This window comes from Gymnogyps californianus, chromosome 2 (genome assembly GCF_018139145.2).
Source record: "Gymnogyps californianus isolate 813 chromosome 2, ASM1813914v2, whole genome shotgun sequence".
NCBI classification, from domain to species: domain Eukaryota; kingdom Metazoa; phylum Chordata; class Aves; order Accipitriformes; family Cathartidae; genus Gymnogyps; species Gymnogyps californianus.
The window spans coordinates 134,109,154-134,131,103 of record NC_059472.1 but is presented as its reverse complement, the minus strand read 5'-3'; the positions used below and the strand labels follow the sequence as shown (position 1 = coordinate 134,131,103).

The 21,950-nt window shown below is 36.8% G+C and overlaps 1 protein-coding gene across 1 annotated transcript in view; it reads left to right on the top strand.

The window, feature by feature from the left end:
- Positions 1 to 21,950, top strand: part of HDAC9 (histone deacetylase 9) — a 488,764-nt gene that overhangs the window by 424,245 nt on the left and 42,569 nt on the right. Inside the window, exon 23 of the mRNA XM_050892726.1 lies at positions 8,031 to 8,149. Coding sequence (XP_050748683.1) covers positions 8,031 to 8,149 — 119 coding nt within the window. The remainder of the gene's footprint in view (positions 1 to 8,030; positions 8,150 to 21,950) is intronic.

The window sequence follows — 21,950 nt, the reverse complement described above, 5'->3', positions numbered from 1 at the left end:
ATAAGATTCCATATTTATTGCATTTTACTTTCTCAGTGTTGGTGATATTATTTTAAGTCATGCTGTGTTTTATTTTAAGCCCCATCTTTGCAAATTAAACCTCTGTTTCCTCCTTCTCATATATCATCTTCAGTTGTATAGCTCTTGGAAGCCACATCAGTCCTTTAGCTACCAGCTGGAACTTAGTAAATAAGTTTTATTTATGTTGCACAAGATGGCACGGTACCAACCAGCTTTATTTGAGATCTAAGAAATACATAAAAGGTAAAAAGACAGTAAATTTTTCTTTCACCATACCAGTGCTTCCACAAATAAGACTCTAAAAAGACAGAGGAACATTTAATAGAAAAAGCAGATTTTTTTACTCCGTTACTTTTCAGGGTAAAAGTGTTCTGTAAGGAGATATCCTGCTATTGCATGTGCTATCTTGGCCTATATTTCCATAGAAGGCTTTATATTTGCATACTGGACAGCTGGAAGTCTTTGATCTTTCCAAAGTAACCTCTTCTTTCAACGTATAATCACTTGAGAGATACTTAGACCTATAGCCTTTGAGCAAGCTTACTTACCACAATTTTTAGCCAAACCGTTTACCTAATACCACTGAACTTTGAATTTTACTCCGTTCTGAATATGGATGTGAAAGTGCATGGTACATGTGTATGTGCATTTGCCCATATTTCTAGAAGTTGGATAATTTTATTTGACTATACTATTAATTTTTAAGTGACTTCTGAAAACCACAAAGTAATATATTTGTCATACTTCTGTTTGTTAACTTTTTCTTATTTTGGTTCTTTTTGTACTAGTTCAGAGACTCTGACTGAGGCATACTGTAGATCAAATGTAGAAGAGTCCTTATAATTACATTGAAACCACCTTTCTAAATAATAATAAAAATGGAAGGATCAGCAGATATTGTAGTCAATATTTCGTATGCTTTTTGAGTGCTTGAGATGTTGCAATTCCAGCTGTAATAGAATTCAGAAAACTTGCACGCAGGATGCCAAAATAATTATTCGTTTAAAAAGGAACCCACAAATAATAGCCTTAGGCTCTGAAAATGTCTTCAAAAGCCAAAAAAAAAAAAAAAAAAGAGCAAAGCTGATCGTGCTTCTAAAACTTTTCATTCAGTGGCACTTAGATACTCCTACAATTATAATGTTTGAAATTACTAACTTGGGTGCATCCATGGAAGACCTTGACCCTTTAAACACTTTGGCATGTGTTTAAATTTAATACCATGTGTAAATCCCAGTGAAATGACCATGATTTACAGTAGTGAGGATTTTGTATTGATGTGGTACCTTTTACCCCTTGAAGAATAAAAGAAAAATGTATTTTGTATCTCCAGAAAGCAAATAAGGTAACTATAAAACAAAAGTAAGGACAAGAATATTGACTGTGCTTATAAAAAATAGAGGAGAAATAAAATTATTAAAAAGATATAAAAAGAAAACCTAAAAGGGTAAAAGAAAAGATATAAAAATAAAGGCTATAAAGATAAAACTTATATAAAAGATATAACTTAGAAACTAATACAGATAAAATCTGCAGAATTTAGGCATACCTTGGAGGATAAGTCCAGGACAAAGCTGATGGTCAGATGACAGTCAGCAAGGAGTTTTGGGGGAAAGTTCTCAGGTTTGGCCTTGGTGAACTTGGGTTGATAGTAGAACTGGCATAAAGAAATGTCATGAAGGTAAACCAAAATTTTAGTGAGAGACAATAGTATAAACTCAATTAATACAGAGAAAAAAATTTATCCAATAGTTGTACAGAAATGCTATGTAGCTTTCTGTGAGGATAGACATTACTTGATATTGTGTTACATTAAAACATATGTGCAAACAACACATAAAAATAATAGATACCATAAGTTCCACATACCTATCAGGGCAATCTTTTAAATACTTTCTGATCCATTCATATCAGGGTGCATTCAACAACGTACTTAAACTTGTGTAATTTTAAGGTAGGACAACATAGTGATTGTTTGGAACAATATTTTATTTGCAGGATGTGAAACTGAGAAACTGTAGGCAGACCTACATTCTTTCAAACAACAGACTGGGTCTCCATTTGGTGGCGGAGAAGCCCACACTCTAATAGCACTAATGCATTGTATATATACTTCTTGCCAAATACAGGTCTGGTATAACTGAATAAATAACAGTGCTTTTATAGGTTTTTTTACTAGTTGAAGTAGTGGAATTAGAGTCTTCTGCATTTTCTTTCGAGGTTTTTCCAGAGACAACTAAAAGTAATTTATTCAAGTCTTTTACCAGCTTTTAGTTTTAGCTGATTCATCTGTGAAGTGGGTACAAGAAATGCTTGCTTTAGAGGACTATGCAATCAGAAACAGCTATACTGATTTATACCAGCTGAAGATATGAGCCTTTCCATTTATTAATGTTCTGAAAGTACTTTGAGATCATTGGATGAAAACACTGGAGGATTTTAGGGAAAGAGCAAAGAATTTATGTTACTAAGCCATTCCAATCTGCAGTTTTAGAACAGTGTGGATTTTTTTTCTTGGTTACATAAATTACTGTCCTGGGCTGGTATTCCTGCTCGTTTCCTTTTTAAATTACCAACACAGCAAAAGAATTGTAGCTATTTGCATCAGCTTAACTTTCTTTGGAGATTTCCAGCTCTTTGTGATGGTACTTGCAGAGTCATTTCTGGGTTGGGTACTTCTCTGCAATCTCTTCTGGGAGAACAAATGTTTGGGAGCATCCTAACCATGTGCTTTATGTACAAAAATAGAATGGAAGAATAAAAGGAACAGAGTCCCTTGGTAGAATCTCTTTAATGTCTTGCATCTGATGTTCAGATTGGTGGGGAGGGGAGGATCACATGCCTGATGTTTTCTCTAGGACTACACCCAACTGGAAGCCATCCCTTGGCTTCTCTGCAGACAGCAGCATACCCAAATGGAACATATTAATTCTTTGGGGAAATCTCCTTAGTAGGACAAAATGGAATCTTTTCAGCTTCCCAGACACATGCTCTGTTCCCAGTACCATCAGACTTAAAGGAGGATCTGCACTACCTTGGGCTGGAGGACACAGTTTCATTGTAACTGCAAGGTTTAGCATGGATAAATAACTCTTGTGATACAGCTGCTCAAGCTTTCAGGTTTTGACATGTTTATTAATGAAAATGTGAGAAAAAAGAAAGAAACAGTCAGCCAGGCAAGATGCCCCTGTAACTCTGCTGTCATCGTTAGGTGAATACGGTATACCAAATATTTATGCTTCTATATGATTCAGGATCACAGAAAATAAATATCTCTTTTATGTGTTTTGTTTTCTTTGGAGAAGGGAGTAGAGGAGAGTGTGAGTCATAGTGGAAGAATAAAATTCACTTCTCTTCTGACAAAAACCACTCATTTCATCGGAGAAGGATCCTAGCATTAACTTCTGTTTGCTGATAACGCCTGCAGCCCAACTGGCTTCAAGCAGGAAGCTGATGGCCTGCCAGTCCCCAGTCCGTACCTGTCTGGTGACCTATGACCAGAAGCTAAATCACATTTCTTACTCCTGCTGCGGGTAAGATAATAACTGTTCCTACCTAGGTCTGAGTGCAGGCTGCCTATGCACCCTTGCAAAGGATTTCTGATGAGCAGAGTTTTGACCCTTCACACCATAACAAATCCTGCCAGCTGCAGCCTGACTTCTGAGCATAGGGTTGGTCTGAGGAATTTGAGAAGGTTAACATGAATATCTGTTAGTGTATGACCAATGCTAGTTGTATGCTTTAAAAAAAAAGCATATTTTCTGTTATGATCTGATTCAGAGAATTCTGTTCTTAGGCAATTGAGAAGGGAAGTGCTATGGTTATGGAGCTCCTGAGGAGGCAGTCGATGGATGATTTCTCTTTCTTACACCTTGCTATGCCCTCCAGAGTATAGATGAGATGGGAAAGCAGCAAGATACAGGGTCTGATGATTCTCTACTCCCAAGAGACAGTGAAGGGTCAGGAGCTGTTCCTGCCTGTCCAACCATCCTCAGTCTCCTGAGGTAGGAGAAGCCTGTTTATGAGGGAGAAGTGAGCTTCATGTTGCTTTGGGGTAAAAAAAAAGGATGGAATCTAGTACTTTGTGTAGGCTTTCTTTACAGCTGCCAACCTCAAAACATTTTTCTAAAGACAGTTATTCAGGGATAGTGAAGGTGCTGAAGCCTCAGAGGTGGCAAATGTCAAAAGGTTTTATTTATGTCCTGGTGAAATTTAGTCCATATTTAAAAATGTATGTATATGATTCCTTATAGCACTTCGTAAGATAGGAAAGTATCTGTCGCTTTTGTAAAGGAATTTCCACGTGTTTTTTGTGCCACAAAGGAGCTCCTGCCAAAGCAAGACAAAGGTTAGAGAGGTCCTACCTACACAAAATCCAAAACAAAATGCTGTCATGTTTTCCAGACATTAAGCTGCTCTTCTTTGGCAAAGATCTCATAGTAGTTATTCAAAAGAGGAGCAACCTTAAATGCATGTTGGTTAACGTAGAGGAAGACTTGATTAGAGATTTAGGAACTAGATATCTATATGGTCCTCTCTGCAATTGAGAGACTTGCATCTGTCAGCTTTTTGAAAGACCAAATAGTAGTCTTGGCTGCTGTAACAAGGACCACGGACACCCTGAGATGTTTTAGAGAAGAGTCAAGCTTGCTATCTTAGTAAACAGATTACATTTTCCATAATGTCTTTTTTAAAGAAAAGTCCTTAGAGTTTCTGTTCAGTGTTAAATCAAGAACAGTGTAAGATGGATGAGCTCTGACATTCCAAGTCCCTCAATATTATGGAGGATGAAAGAGAAATGAACAATGACACAGGCCTTGTGGGCACATAGGTTAGCTCTTCTGGTACGTAGTATGCAGAGTATACATGTAGTATGCAGCAACAAAGTTCTGTCATAATTTGTGAGACAGTATTATAACAAAAGTAGGGTGCTATTCTTCTGGTGAAATTTAACAGACACTGTGTACATTTTTAAAAGAAAAAAATCTTTCTTTCAGAAAAACCCTCTTAGGTCTCATTTTAGTCATGTGAATTCAGGTAATACCGAAAGCAGTAACAGAACAGTGAATTCTAAATGCCACCTCTGGTTATTATCCTTATAGCCTTCTCCTTCCTTTAGCTGAGATTCCTATATATCATTTCTGTAGAGATTTATGAACATGCTACTATTTCCTGTTCAGTACTATTAAAGATGGTGTTAATAGCTATTCCTGGTGCTTTGTGTTGAAAGACCTTGCTTTCAGTATTTAATAATTTTACTAATGTTACCCAGTGTGGCTGGCAGTTTTCATGTCAGACATATTTATTTGACAAAAATTTTGAAGAAACTGTGGCTAAAAAATTTTTGCTGCTTCTAAGAATGAGATTAAGGGTCAAATGCATTGTTTTGCTCAAGTTATAAAAAAATGTGCTGACATCTTTATGCTTTTGAGCAAGGTCTTGAAATGTGGTAGAAGTGTGGTAGATTTTCCCAATGTTCCAAATTATAACACTCTCAAAAATCTCGTCCTGTGTTAGCCTGGTTAGGTTTGTTAGTGCTCAGCAACTTGAGTTTCCAGAGCTTCTGTCTGCACTGAACACACTCCATCCTCTGACTCCTGAGCATTGTCTGTGCCGTACTCTGTGGTGCTGCCACTTCATTTGACATGAAGAAATAAAAAAAAGAGCCTGGCTTGAATATGAGGAAATGTGAATGGAGAGGAGGAGGGCAAAACTCAAGTGGCTGCAGATAGGGAGGGTTCTCCATAGGATCCCTCCTTCTTTCAGTGTATAAGATATATGGTGCTATGGGGACAGATCAAGATTGCATATCAGCCACAGTCCTCATCACTAATCAGGATCCATCCGTGCCACATGTGTTGCAGATGTGGGGAAGTTTGGGAAGTATGTGTTGCTTCAGACAATGAACATATAATTAGAGTATCGGAAGGTATGTACATAAGAAAGATAAGATGTGGTTGCATAGGAGATCTTTACTCCTGATATTGTTCCCTAACTTTGTGGAGATTAGCCTGCAAAAATGTTCAGTCACTGTAGTGTCTAATGTAATTATTCATATGTGTACTTTGTGTGTTATATAGTTATACATCATGGAACTATAGGAAAAAGAACTAGAAGAGAAGTAATCTGACCTCCTGCCTCAAGGCCATGTCAGCTTGAACCTGTAGCAAGCTTGATGGATATTTGTTTTACCTATTATAAAAAACTCAAAGGGATGGAGACTCTTCAATTTTCTTAAACATTTTATTTAAATGATTATCTATCCTTACTATTAAAAAGCTTTTTCCAGTGTCTGAACTACAGCTTTCCTGCTGCAACTACTTCATGTCCTATCCACGTGGAAATGCAGAACAGGTTATTTCTTTCCTCTTGCAACAACCACTTACATGTTCGTGGACTTTCATCATGTTTACTCTCATGTTATGTGAATCAAATAATTATAATTCTATCATTTTATCTACTTAGGTCACATTTTTTAGAATTTTTTTCTTTCCTTTTGTTCTCTCAAGTTGGTCTAGGTCCTTCTTGAAATGCAATGCTTAATACTGGAATCCATACTTCAGCAGAGGCCTACTAATGACATGTAAAAAAATGAATATTTCATAAATTATATCACTTTGCCTGCAGACATTCATGGTGCAATTTCAGTGAAATCACCAGAAAAATTAAGTTGCCGCTATCTTTTTTTTCTAACGTAAAACAATATGCATTGAAATGCTGTATGCTCTGACAAAGCCTTTTTATTTAGTCTGAATTGTCCTTTACTCTGACTAACAAGTAAAAGGAACACTTTCCTAAGATTAAAATTACCTTTGAGGAAATCAGAACAAAATAAAGTTTATAAAACACAGATCAAAAACTAAACTAAAGAAAAACCTATAGAGTTGTTAAAATATTATTAATACGCTTTTTTCCCCCAGAAAATCTTAATCTTTCAACAAAAACATGATTTCTCTGGCCAAGGTTGATTAAATAATAAATAAATAAATATTGAACTAAGACAAATAGTATTACACATGTGCAAAATTGATCTTCAGATTTTGACCCATGTAGACCAATTGGGATTTCCTTGAGTTAATATATTTGGAATAGAACATTCACTTGTGTATTTGCCTTTTAATGTTAGTGATGTGCCCCTGAATCAGCGCAGTCATTACAGACTCGGCGTTTGTTGCACTAGTGTAAAAGCCATCCTGATGCCTTCCCTTCAGAAAATCAGCCTGAAAGAAGGCATCTGCGAGTGCAGAATGCAGGGTTTTATCTTCTCCTTCAACACACCTTTAAGGCTTTGAGTTTGGAGAAGAGTGAAAACAAAGCGACAAAATATCCCCATGGAAGTTTGTCAAGGAAGGGGTTAAAAAAGTGGAATCTTTGTGACTGTGAAGGGCTGAATTATCTTCCTGACACCAGCAGGGGTTGCTGTCACTAGTTTGTGGTTGTCACATTCCTGTTATGCTTGACCTTGGAAAGGCTTGACAACATAGTCTGGATTTGATTAAGGGAATTTCATGTTTTTCCTTTGCTAGAGTCACCCCCCACCTCGACAAACATTTAAAAATGTTAAGAAGAAAAAAAAAAAGTTTGGAAAGCAAACATTTTCCCAAAAGAAATTTATAGTTCAAATTTACACCAAGTTCGCACTAACTGGAGCAGTCCGGGTTTCCACTCGGGCTTTGAGTGCTCTCTATAAACCATTAGTCACTTCCCTGGAAGAGGCAGCTTTTTATAGGCAGCAGGATAAAACAGGCACAGATGTGTGTGTAATATTAGAGGCTCTCACAAGTACCTGCTTTTTTTTTTTTCCTCAATCGGAGAAAAGAAAAAAGAGTGACTATAGACAGAAATTAATTGAAGCCTTGGACTTTGTTTGGTTTTGGACAGCTACCATGAAGACTGGTTTAATTAAAAGAAAATATCTTGTGTTGTGGATTTTTGAGATTGTGGCAATTTATATCATGAAGATAGAAGTTCTTTTAATTTTTAACAGGTTGGGTTTTTTCACTCTACAGGACTGTGATTATGCCAGCTGCCAATGAGTTTGATCCAGAGATTGTCCTGGTGTCAGCGGGATTCGATGCCGTGGAAGGCCACGACCCTCCGCTGGGCGGGTACAAAGTTACGGCTAAATGTAGGTATCATCATAAGGCATATGTTTCTGAGATGGTATTTTTTCTAGTTAGGAACCTCATTTTAAGTCCAGCTTACATCCATATTTCTATTTTGTGAGATGACACCCGTGTCACTGAGGGCAGGGACTGTCTGTCAGTTAATACCCAGAGATGCCCATGGAGCTGCGGGTCTCGCCCAGCTTACGGACAGGGTGGAAATGAACATGTTAGTGTTTCTGGCTCACTCCTTTCTGTTCCTCTTGGCATTTTTGTCTTGGCTTTTTAAAGTATTACTTTTCTGGCATTCAAATAGCATTTTAGAGGTTTCATGCTTTTCAATAGGCCCCATTTTCCAAATACTGGAGTAAGTTATTTCTCTTTAAATATATATTGGAGATTTTAGACTTTGGAGGCCTAAGTCCGATCTCATATTGCTCTTTTGTTATTGTAATCTTTTCAGTTTGATGGCATTAATCCTGAATTACATCAGTGTTCATGGAGGCCAAAGTTTTCTAAAAGACTACTCTGTTGGGTCTCAATGTTTGGATGTCCATTTCAGTTCTCCAAAATGTGTGTTCATGGCAGAGATTTAATACTTTCTGAAAGACAGGTCTGTCTGAGGTGTCTCATATATAGCACTCCAAAGTCACTAGCTCTTACAGGATAGTGTGGCCAAACTCATTCTGAGCCTGGGATGTTAAGCAAGCTGGGTAATGTAGTAGCACCCTGTACAGTAATGTGCACTATAACATCACTATATATAAATTGCTTTCCATGAGACAACACAAAATGGTTTCCTAATGCAATGCTGTGAATAATTTTCTTCAGTATATATACTTTTCTTCAGTATATCTCAAGAAATACCGTAATAACACTTAAATAGTTATTAAATATGGATCCCTGCTGCTAATGACAAATGCCTTGCGAAAAGTCTGGAGAAGTCAATGAGACCTAATGGCATTTAACACGCTGCACAAATGGACTCCAGCTCAGAGGATTTTGTCCTTGTGACCTCTGCCTTTTGTTACAGGTCAGTAGAACGAAGTTGGTGTTTACCTCAGGAGGAGCAGGGAAGAGGCACATACCTTTTATTTTCATTTTAACTGCATGCTGCACAGGCTCCCCTGAATACCAAGGACGAAAGGATAGATGGAGAGCTAGAGTGACTGTCTATAGCAGCGTGCTGTGGAAAGCAAGAATGCAGAGAGCAGTGCAAGGGCCTACCCAGAGACACTCACACAGGTGCTAATGCACAAGTGGATTGGAAATGGAACATCCCTGTGGCTGCAAGTAAGGCATATTGAGTTTTAGCACAGCTTTTCAAGTTAATGCAGTGGTTGTACTAGAGAGGAAAGAAACATAGCAGCCTGTATGCATGTTTGAGTACCACTTACCTGTGTATTATGATTTTTAGTAAAACATTGTGCATGAAAAAGCCCTTTATAAGAGGTTTATTGACTATTTTTTTCCATAAGTATGGTTCCTGGTCAGAGGCGCCGTTCCATGAGCCTATGTGGTAGGGAGATGAGCTTCCAACTGGTGCAAAATATATATTTTGTTGAGAAGCATTGTATAATTGTCTGTATTTAGCAGCTGAGAATGCATGCTACATGTCCCTTAAGCATGCATGATGCTCCAATAAGATGCTTTGGCATACATGATGCTCTGGCATAGCAGCTTCAACTACTTAACTAGAAATTGCAATAAGATTCATATTTTCCTCTCAGGTTAGACTGAATTTCACCCTGACAGCAAAGAAAAACTGTTTGATATTGGAATCAGTGTTAATGTTAATTAATTAATTAATTAATTAACTCTTCATAACATTTTTTTAGAAACTGAAATCTTAGTATGTTTTTTATTATTAAAGGCTGCACATCTACAAGTTGCATATGTGTCTGTAAGCAAAAAAAAGGTGATTTACAGTAGGTGGCTCTTGTTTAAATTAAGAGAAAAGCCAAGATAGACCCAGATAATGATCATGTACCTGAGGGATGAATAAAGCCTTTTGTACAGAGCCAAAGGAATTTATTATTTCCCCAAAACAAAATTCTCCACATTCCACCATACCATTTTAGAACATAGCATGCTATATGTGGTATGTAGAAAAATGAACAGTCTGTTAAAAAAAAATAAAGTCCAAAGAGAAGTCATATTAAAGACTAAAAATAGAAATTCATGCAAAATTTGAATATAATTGGTTTATAATAATTAGAAATTGTGCCCAAAACAAGTAAACGCAAAGTGAAGTTTAACCTGTAAATATTCTTTCTTTAGAAATCTTCAGCACTTTGTGTACACTTAATACATTGAATTTTCTGATTTCTGTGACCCAATACAAACTTTACACATATAAATTAGGAAGAGATTGACATCAAAGGAGAGAAGATGGGTCCTTAGTTACTAACCTTGCTATTAAAGAGAGTTAGGGAGCCACTAGATACTTGATAAGGAATTATTTATGTCTTTCTTTCAAAGTACAGTCAAAGAGAAAGAATTAAAATGTATTAGCCAACCAGCATTCTCAAGTCATAAAGTAAAAACCATAGGATGAAGATAACAGATTGGACTAATTACAGCCCTGGAGTAACCATATAGCAGGCAATTACAAACAGAAAAAATTGGTCTACTAAATCTACACAGTTTGAGAGGTGTAAATTATAACCTGCTTTAACCCAACTTTTTAATTTTTTGCTATATCGACATACAATCTGATTTACTGAGGAGTTGCTAGTTCTGACTAGTAAACAAACACATCAGCAACAAAATAGTTGTATATATTTTTGCAGCTGATTTTAAGTGCATGGGTCTCAAGTGCATGTCAAGATTTCTCACAGTGAGGTGACCCTCAGCTCCTCTAGAAGGGTGTAGGATGGAAGAAGGCCAACCGAGATCAGTGATGACAGCAGAGCTAGGAGATATATCACTTGCCTAATTTATCTCCAGTCTGATTAAGTAACGAAATCACTAACTGTCTTTTTCCATTGAAAAAAAGAGATAGTGTTTAAAAAGGGTTGGAAGGGAAGTTTGAATCTTGCCTTTCTTATTGCACCTTTCAAATCACTTTCCCTCAGTAAATCTTTTTCTCCAACTGCCTTTGCAATTTGTCCTTGTCTGTTGATTTTTTGAGGAGAAAAATTTTTACTAAACTAATGAATATTTAACTAACTTTTACTTGGCCGCAAAACAGATTTTTTTTGGTGCAATGTAAAATTGAGAATGAGCATTAACTAAAACATGTTTTTCAACCCCAACTTTGAGGATTTCACAGACACATTTTATTTTGTGTTGGCTCTTTCTATCCTTTGTTCCAATCCTCTCTCTCAATGAAGTGCAACCATTTCAAAAGGTGCTTGTATATACCTAGGTACGCATACATATCTTGAAACATATACTCAACCCGTGTGCATAAACTTTGTGATGGATTTTATATTCTGTTAAGAAAAAAAAATGGACTTCAAAGACTTGAGATGACTGGTGGCATATGGCAGAACTTTCTGCTGCCGGGAAGCTCTCAGGCCTTTGGTGCCAGCTATATTCCTAATATCCTTGTAAGAAAAGGCAAGCTTTATCGACAACACGATTTACAAGACTACCTAGCATAATTAGAAACAACAGGTATACTTTCGAATGCACAACCACTTTGTCCTGAAGAAGGTCTTCGCAAAAAAAGGGGTTGTGTCTGAAAAGGAGTTTCTTTTTCCAAATATACCTTTTTGTTCTGATAAAGATATTATCTCCACTCACAAACTCTGCCTTGCCTGTGTCCTTATGCTATGATAACTGCACCAAGTTTAATATCAAAAAGCAAAGAAAAGAAAGCGAGGCACATGGCACGTTACACCTTTCTGGTAGTCCTCTTGGCCCAAGGTCTTGCATCAGTTATAGGTGCCAACTCCTGCTCAGGAGCTTCTCTAAGTTCAGGTAGGGTCTGGCTCAGATTGTCAGGGATATTCAAGCAACTTATCCCAGATTTTACTTTCTACGGCCCCTCTCTTATGACTCAAGCTTAACTTAATTAGCCGAAATATAGCAGAATATCTTTTGTATTGCAAAGTCCATCTTTAGTATTGGCGTAGCTCTGTCCATGTTGCTTGGTTAAACTGGTTCCCCAAGCTGTGTGGTGAAGGTGGATGCAGCAGCGGAAGCTCTCCCTTGCACAAGTCTCTCATATAGAGTAACTATTGATGTCATTGTGATCCCTTTGTTTAGATCAGGGACTATAAAGATGCTTTAATTTTACTGTAAACTGTAATCAGATAAGACGAAAGCATGCCTCAGTTCCTGACTAGCCTAATATTTCCTTTTTATTACTGGAAATGCATTATTTTTTCAATAAAATAACAGATAAAATATCAGCACATTATATTACATATTACAAAAACATAGTTGTATCAAATCCACTTTTTGTACTGGAGTAATAAAAATTGTATTGACAATAAAGTATAAGAAAAATAATGGGGGAAGAAATAAAGGGGATAAAGGAGTTTTATATTTAGAATAGTAAAGAGACTCTAAATTTAGAAGAGTAAGGCACTCTAAGTGCCTAAAGAGTATGAATCTACTCTTCCGTCTTATCCTGATGACGTTTAGGTGGAACTACTGAAGACAGAGCTGATATATTCTGTGCTTCATTTCATAGTTAATTTTTACAACCTCTGCTAAAATGTATTGTGTTATCACACCATTTGAATTCTGTACAATGAACAGGTCTGAAAAAGAGCTGCAAGATCAGATCATAAATTTGCACATTGTTACATCTTGTAAGAGCACTGTTTTTAAATTTAGCTCTGCTGACACAAGTTCTCCCTGTAACATTATCCTGAGGTGAAGTACTTTCTCTTTGTTTTATAGAGCAGACCTTAGAATAATGCTTGCATTAAAGTCACTGAGATCACTTTACTGTTCAAGTAAATACTGTACATAATTGCTCATTAAAAGGTGACGACTCCATAAAAAGAATGAAGTAAATAGAGAAGTGTCAAGCAAGAACAAAGATCTTTTTTCAGGGTACTTATCTTCCTGAAGCACTGCGTTTGTTAAGGGCTATGATGATTTACTGGAGTTTTCCTGTTGTTTTACTCTCTTATTCCAAAGATGCTATTTGACACCAGAGTCCAAAATAAGATCAGCAATTAGCGGTAGGAAAAGATACCACTGCAGGCATTTAAAGAGTAAATTATATTTTGTCAGTTTGGATACCTGTCTACTGTTATGCCAAATTTGTGATGCAAGGTTGATCCAGTGTCTAGAATATAACTGACTCTAACAGCTGATTTGCAACTTTTAATGTTTTTATTTGAGAAAACTGCAATAAATCCCTTAACTTATCAAAAGCTGCATTATGCTGTGATACACTCCATTCAAGTGGGACCAATGAAAAAAGTGCTAAAGCTATGAACAGTTTCCCTCCTCACGAGCCCTTGGCAGGTAGGGCTTAGAGGACTTCACTGTAACAGTGTACAATCTGTCTGATTAATCACAGCAGAGGAAACAATTAATGCTCTAAACAGTTTATTTCCAAAGGTTATGTCAGCCTAAGTGGTAGAAATTAATGTGTAAAAAGGGCTGCTGACTTACATGTCGCCTACAGGTCTTCCGTCGAGGAATCTCTTCTCATGGCTGGAACTGGTACTTCTCAGAATACAAGTAAGAGCAACCAGGTTGAACTTGGGTGCCTGTCCTGTTGGTTTCTGCTTTGCCCTTCACATTTCAGTTCCAACTTCCCACAGGGAGTAATGATTTTTGATAACAAGGTCTCTGAATGTAGCGTACAATGCTATAAAAATGTAAAATACCTAGCATCTGGGGACAAGCAAATTCAGCAGTAATGTGCACAGTTTTAATAATGACATGACTGATAACTGAAACAAATGATCTAGCATGGTGTATTTGCCATCACTGGAAGGCCTTAAATGAGACTTATAAATAGATGGCTTACAACATCCTTACAAATAGGTGTGTCATAGCACACTCAGACATTAGAGGCTTCATGCAAAAATCACTTAATGAAATTTCTCTTCAATGACCACTGTTTTCTTGAGTCTTCACAATTGTCCTACTGTGTCTTGGAATTCTTTTCAGTTTCCCACTGTATGTCATGTACAGTATATGTGTTCGAAACAGACCAAAGGAAAATGCTAGAACTGCATATGACTGAATTCAACCGTAGAACTGATCTGGGTCTAAGACTGGTCAGATACGTTTCAGAGAAAAGGTTTCCTATGTGCCAGCCTCACTATTTCTAAAATGTTCTGTGTTACTATTCTGAGTATTTCAAGTACTGCAAATGATACATATGTTTCTTGGTTTTTTTCCTGGAAGCACTTAATTTTTAAAGGAGTCCCCAAATAATACTGTAACTATCTACTGGATGGTACCTTGCACTGCCTGTGAGTAGTTTAGGGTAGAGTGATTGTAACATCTTTGGGGAGGGACTACACTTTCTTGTGATTGTCTGAAAGGCTTCCCTGACACTTGACTCCAAAAAAGAGTCCTGACTGGGACTACTGGGGCTAACGTAACAGGTAAATGTTAAAGTAAGGCAGGCAAAAAGAGTCCATGCAAATTGACAGCTGACTAAACAGAATAGTAGTTTTGACTTGGTACCTGTCTAAACATAATTCAAGCCTCTAAAAATAGCATTGCAGGCTTTTATGATGCCATGTCTAATTTCTTCTCTTCACAAGCAAGAACGTCTTTTTGACTCAACTATCAGCACAAGAAGCTATGATCTTGGAAAGTCTGTCACTAACTGCTTCAGAGTGCAGTTCCAGTAAACAGTGTAAGCTGCTCCAACAGCTCATTGCCGTAGAAAAGAGTGGTTGTATGCCCCTTCCCCTTCTGAATTGTCCATTACTTACCTTGCACTGGCTCTGGTTCTTGTCAGATCTCTCTGTAAACACATGCAGCATTAATCCATCAACCCATCAGAAAACTTAATCAACCAAAAAAGTGGAGAGATTTCTGTTGGGCTATGAAGCTGAATCAGATTATGGAGGGACCAATGTGTGCCACAGCTAGTTGAAGGAGGGCAGGGGCAGTAGAGAAAGGGAGACATGGACTAGGATACCTTTTGGTAGCAGAAAGCTGTTAAATTAACTCAGTTGCCACAGCTGCCTTCTTGTCTGAATTCTTCTGAGTTCAGAGATTTGATTTCAGTTAACATAATTTGGCTATCTTTGTGGTACTGGAGGTGATAAGATGGTTATCCAGCAGGATAGAACTTGAGCTTTTGACTCAGAGCTAAAAGCGTTGGAGGTGGGGTGGAGCAATGATCATGCGTATAGTATTTCACGGGGCAGTCTCTTGATTCATATCAGAAATTTTCCTTTTGTTCCTTTTGTCTCTTGGAAACTATAGGGTACCCGGTGACTGGCAGCAAGAAAACATAGCATGAAGACTTTGCTTCCAGTCGTTCACTTTGGCAAGCAAAGTTTGGGTTTTCTCTAGGGTGATTTCTTAAATACTAATTGAATGGTTGCTTGGTACAATACAAAAGACATCAAAATAGATGACAAGTTCATTGGTGACCTACCCTTAGATACTCAGACATGAGTATTTTCATAGGATTTATTGGGAGAAGGAAAGCATTTTGATTTCTTTTTCCCCCTAGCCCACAGTAGTGGTTGCTGTAGCATCTCCTATGGCTTGGGCATGGCCATTGGATTACCCAGCCTCTCAAGTCAGATTATGCTGCATTTACTCCTGCATTTGTACTCTTTAAATTTGCTCTTGCACTGCAAATATCAGTGAATTATTTGCCAGTGACTTCAGGATCCAATACATTATTGACATTCACACTACATTTACATTTATGAATATGAGATGTAGAAAATTCCAGAAATCCTGTTCTGTGAGGAAGTGTAGTCCATTGGCTCCTGCGAAAATTGAGCAGAGATTGGAATTCACTGTATAAAATTAGCATCGTTCCTAGGACATAACATAGCAAAAGGCAAAGATGAAGATATAAGAGGATAAGTCCCCCCCCTTTTTTTTTTTTAGATTTCCATTTAGAGAAGGGGTTAATGCTTAGAGAAATACAGAAAAAAATATGAATAGACAATTCTAATGTTGGGTTGAGGAATCTGCCTTCACATGCTGTCAAGTAAGCATGTGTCAATGGTTTAGACTGTGGATTTGGACCAAGAGAAACAGATCAGTGAACAATTCACCTCATTTAATGAGGGCAGGGAAATCCTCGTCTTCAGACTTTGGGGCACTCGTGTCTAGCTGAATACGTATTTAAAATGCATCTGAAGGATTCAGAAATCTTAGCACTGATTTTATTATTGCCCAGTGTTTTCAATGACTGTCTGGTTAACTGGTGTGCCTTCCAGTAAGGGCCTACCAAAGCAGGAAGTGAGAGCAATTAGAAATATTAATAAATAAGTGCTGATTTGACCTGCTCTTTCACTTAGCCTTTCTTTCTGTAAATCAGCCAGGAGAGATTACCATTTTCCACTCCCACTCCTGCCCCACAAACAGAAGATCTATCTGCTGGCTAGTTAACTAACTCGTACAAGTGAAAAACCACCTGTATACTATGTTCCAGATATACAGTGCTGATCCATCTGCAGAATGCATCAGGTGCCAGTTCCTTGATTTAGGGCAGTTGCTGGGGACAGGGCAGAGGATAGATTACAATGGAAAAAAAAGAGGATCTACAGAACCATTAAGAATTATTTTCCCTTTTCAGTCATCTTCCCTTATCTCTTCACCTACCTCTTGTTATTTTTCCTTTCATGCTACAGTAGTGACATTGGCTAATGACAATAACTGATGTGAGGGGTGCAAAAAAGGTAAAATTTGTCGAATCTTCTCTCAGTTTTGAAATTTAAACTTATGAAATCTTTTTCCTTATTGAAACCAAAAGACTGTCATTTAGTAGAAGAAAGCAAAGGAAAAAGAATTTTTTTGCTTAGGCAGTATTAAACTTGTCAGATTACAATTGAAATACAGCAAATTAAATGTAAGTTTTTAGGGCCATTTTGAAACTAATGGAGCTTGACACAGTGTTCAGCAACTTGCATGTGCCTTTCACAGGATTGGGTCCTGAGAGAAAATTGTTGAAAGACATCTCCAAATGTGGATTTCTCCATAACAAAGTGTCTGATCTTTTATAGCATCGTTGCATTGGGAATTAGGCTTGTCTTTGGGAATTTGTAAAGCCTTTAGTAGAAGCGCATGATTTATGTCTTAGAATTTAACTATTCTCTGTAATAAATAGAAATGTGCCACAAGTATTTACTTGGTTGCGCCATGGGAAAATTTTTAACATATTGTTCACAGCTTCAGAATGCTATAAAAGAAGACATGTAATTTGCAGACCGGACTATGCTTTGTGATTTCTAACCAATATATTTGATTAATATCTTTCAAAAGAGGCACAAGCCAAAATGTTTACATCTCATTAGGCAGAGAAGAAGGGAGCGCACACAATTTTGATTATGAGCTTGGATGGTTCATTTCTTTGGGCTTCACATCCCTACTACTTAAGGCAGACTGTAACTTTAAGATGTTATCTCTTGCGTGCGCAAATAAACAGCCAGTTATGCTTTTTATGGTGGGTAGTTCTCAAACCAACAGGGGATTAGAAGATATTAGCTGGAGTTTGTGGTTCCCTGCTGAACGATCACGGGGTCCACGGATTCCTGTCCTGAATATTTCACAGAGCAAACACCTCTTATCTGGGGTGATATTCTCACACTGGCCTCTTGGCCATGGACTTCAAAAGCTGATCACAGGGAGGGCTAGAGAGGCAATAACCCTTAATATAACAGTCTCTCCTGATAGGGACAGACAAGGTAAAGGTAAGGCGTCTCTGAAGTTTGCTCTTGTGTGTTTAGCCCCATGGGGTGATAAGGGGCCATCTGTTTTTTTGGTCTGCAAACTCATCTTTTTCACACTGTCCCAGTATCAAGTACACTTTAGGTCTGACTGGTATCAGCACCAGCAATTCTTCACTGATCTGAAGAGATTTTCTTGGTCGTTTTAGCTTTGATCTCAGGCAATTGTCTTAGTTGCTGTTGTGTTGGTTTTTTTACTCAAGCAAACATATAAAATAAAATTTAAAAAATTAAGTTCAAGGTACTAATGGCTCAAAGAAAAGAAATTATTAAAATAGGACTTATAACAGGTATGTTAATTATTTGTGGGTAAAGGGAAATGAATGCTTACCCATGTGATTAAACTCAAAACATCAATTCATGGCAGTAGTTTCAAAAAGTCACATATTATGCAGCACCACACAGGATGCTTGCACCTTAATTAATTGTTCAAAGAGAACATCAGTACTACCAATTCTAGAAGTTAAAAACCACTGCTTCAGACCTCAAAAATATTGTAAGAGTTATTAAAATACTACCCAGATTTCTTTTTGTTGTGGAGCTCCCAGGACAAAATTCCTTCATATTTTAAGCTTTTGCCTGCAGCCATGTCTTTATCAAATGAACAGTGAGATTGCATTGCAATCTCCTGATTATAACAGCTTTAATGCAAACACTTAATACCATGAAATCTGCAATAAAATGGTGCAAGTTGCCAACACTGGCACATTTAAAAAAAAAAAAAAATCCCCACTTTTTTTTCAGCATTTTAATTACCTTGGTTTGTTGTTTTGGGGGTGGGGGTGGGGGGTTTTTTTAAGGAAATTGTTCTTGCTTATACCAACTAATTGCCATAAAATTACTGGAAATGCAAGAATGTAGGTCCTAATCCCACAAGCTTTTACTCACTTTGAGCAGTCCTGGTGATTGAGACCACTCCACCAACCTGATTAAGATTTACTAAAATAAGTAATGTTTACAGGGACAGACCTTGCATTGTAAGTATTAATATAGTACAAAAACACATGCTAAAAATTCTTCAAAAGCATATTCACATGAGAAAGCTGTTATTTAAATACTTCCTGAAGTTTTATAGAATTAACTTGGAAAGAAAAAGGAGTAGTTCTGCTGTAAAATAAATCAATTTGAAATGCGTTTAGTAGTAATTTATTTACTTCAGATTCCTTCTTTTCTCCCCATCATTGATTATGATTCATATACACTAAAATGGACCAAAAGACAGATCTTGGAAGATCTTCTTTGGAAGAAGAAACTAAAAATAAGTATGTATATAGAACAACAAAATATTGCTAATTAATCAAAATTCAGTTACTTCCTGGTTTCTGTGTATGACAGTAAATGTTAGCATGAATTAAGTATTTCTTTCCTTTGATCCATAGTCTTATCCCTTTTCCTTAGATTCCTCTGTGTAAAAAAGACTGGTCCTTTAGCTATATGGCAACCAAAAACTTTTTGGTGTCTGGCATTGCATCCATTTAGGTGCAGTTTGGTTGTGAGGGCTGGTTTCTAAATCTGTTTTTTACTTAAAATGGATTAGCAATCTCTAAAAGCAAAATAAAACAAAGCTGTTCCATTTAATAGTGGAATATATCCTTCAATAAAATGTCTGGGTTTTAAATGTGCTAGCTTCAAAATTATTTTCCTAATGTGATTACTTAACGTCGGATATGAATTCAGTGATTGTGTTGTATGGAAAGATGATTACTCACACGTATTGCCACATAACTTATGTTCTCATTTATGATTGCAGTTTAGGCATATTGTGTATGTTTTTCTGCATCTTTTTCTTATTACTAAGAAATGTTTAAGGTTTGCAAAGAATAACTTACAATTTTTTTGCGTAGTATTTTTATGCTGCCGAAAGTAATGATCAGTTTAAAAATTGAGATATATATATATATGTCAATTTAAAAATTGATATATTTTCACAAATGTTTTCTTTTGAAAATTTTCATATTAATTTCTTTCTTTTTTAAATTAAAGACAAAAGGAATTATTATTTCTTTCTGGTAAAAATGTGTAATTTCTAGAAAAACTATGGAAAAAAAGAACAAGCATATATTTTTTGTAGAAAAAAGGTATTGACTAGTAAGAAATCAAATCCATTTGTTATTATTTGTATCTATTTTATTTCTATTAAAAAAGCCAGTATCTGTAGTCTCAGATATGACTATTGCAAAGAATTCCTTTATTTTCAGCTGAAAGTTATAGTTCCTTCCAAGTACAGGAAGCATCCTTTATGGGTCCTACATTGGAGGAACAGCTTTGCAGTAAAATCATGTTTGAATATGACTGCTCTGTGTCCTAACAAATTTACCAGGAGTTTCAAGAAATTTTGTGTAATCAGCTTTAAAATAGTTGCATATTTATGTCCAATGTTTCAAAGCATCTTAGCACACAAGGTAAAGTGGAACCTAGTGTTGTCGAAACTTCAGAAGCCAGCATAAACAGGTTAAAAGTAATTTTTCGTTCACCCAAACATTTGAATAAGCAACCTTCTTAAACCTTCATCAAGCCCTGGGAAAAACAGTAAGGAAAGTCTATTGATCAAGTGATAAGATGTTATTTCAAAACTTGTAATTTAATTAACAAATATGCTACATCAAAGGAGTTATCCAAAAAATTGTGATGTTTATATGACCTTGTGAACAAAACTTTATTTTGCTAGTGGTGTCAACTGCATCAACTGTAGTTTTGTAGAGTATACATGAAGACAGTGCATATGTTCTGAGCCATGTAATTTTTTTCTTTTGACCCTTTTTGGGTGTATACATTCCCACACACAGTGCACACCTCTGGGAATTTCCCAGCATGCCTTTTGAGGAAAAACATTGAGGTCACAAAAGTTGAACAGAATTACTAAGCCAAGATCTTTAAGGAACATGGAAAAAAATAGTAGATCTGAAATGTTTGCGTCCACCAGGATTTTCAGCCCTTCCACTTCATTGAGAATCACCAGGGGTTTTTTCCAAGTCACGTTACAAATTTGAAAATTATCTAAACCGGCACTGGTTTTTATGATGGTTTAGGTTACTGATAGGGAATAAAGAAGATTACTTTAAAAAACTCTTAAGGGAGTCTGTGCAGTTTTAATAGCTTGAGTGAAACAAAACACCAAACAGGATGTCTTTGTCCCCTTTGAACTTGAGGCATCACATGGACATGAAGCTACTGAATTCTCTGATTAGTTATGTGGTGCTGGACTCCCAGTGGCACTTTATGAAGATAAGTTTTTACGTAGTACTTTCAAAAAAGTATGGGAAGTTGAATCTGCCTGATCAAGTTTAGTACTTTATCACAGACATAAGAAAGTTGGGAAATGGAGACAAAGGAAAAGAAAGGAAAAGAAAGGGAAAGAAAAGAAAGGGAGAGGAGAGGGAGAGGAGAGGGAGAGGGAGAGGGAGAGGGAGAGGGAGAGGGAGAGGGAGAGGGAGAGGGAGAGGGAGAGGAGAGGAGAGGAGAGGAGAGGAGAGGAGAGGAGAGGAGAGGAGAGGAGAGGAGAGGAGAGGAAAGAAAGGAAAGGAAAGGAAAGGAAAGGAAAGGAAAGGAAGGAAAGGAAAGGAAAGGAAAGGAAAGGAAAGGAAAGGAAAGGAAAGGAAAGGAAAGGAAAGGAAAGGAAAGGAAAGGAAAGGAAAGGAAAGGAAAGGAAAGGAAAGGAAAGGAAAGGAAAGGAAAGGAAAGGAGAAATGAAGACGACAAGAAAAGAAAGAAAAGAAAGAAAAGAAAAGAAGAGAAATTTTAGAACATAAAATAAGAAAAGTATCTTCCATTCAGACCAAATAAGAGTTTCCTTATTGCAATCTGCATTTCATGGTTAAAAAAGAAAGGAAAAGGAAGAAAGATACTGCTAATTTTCATTTTTTGCATAAAATTTTCAAAAAGACTTATAGATGATTAGTCTGATTTTTTATTATGTTTCATTACATTAAAATAATATTTTGTAATTGATTTTAATGTAACTGGCCATCTTATA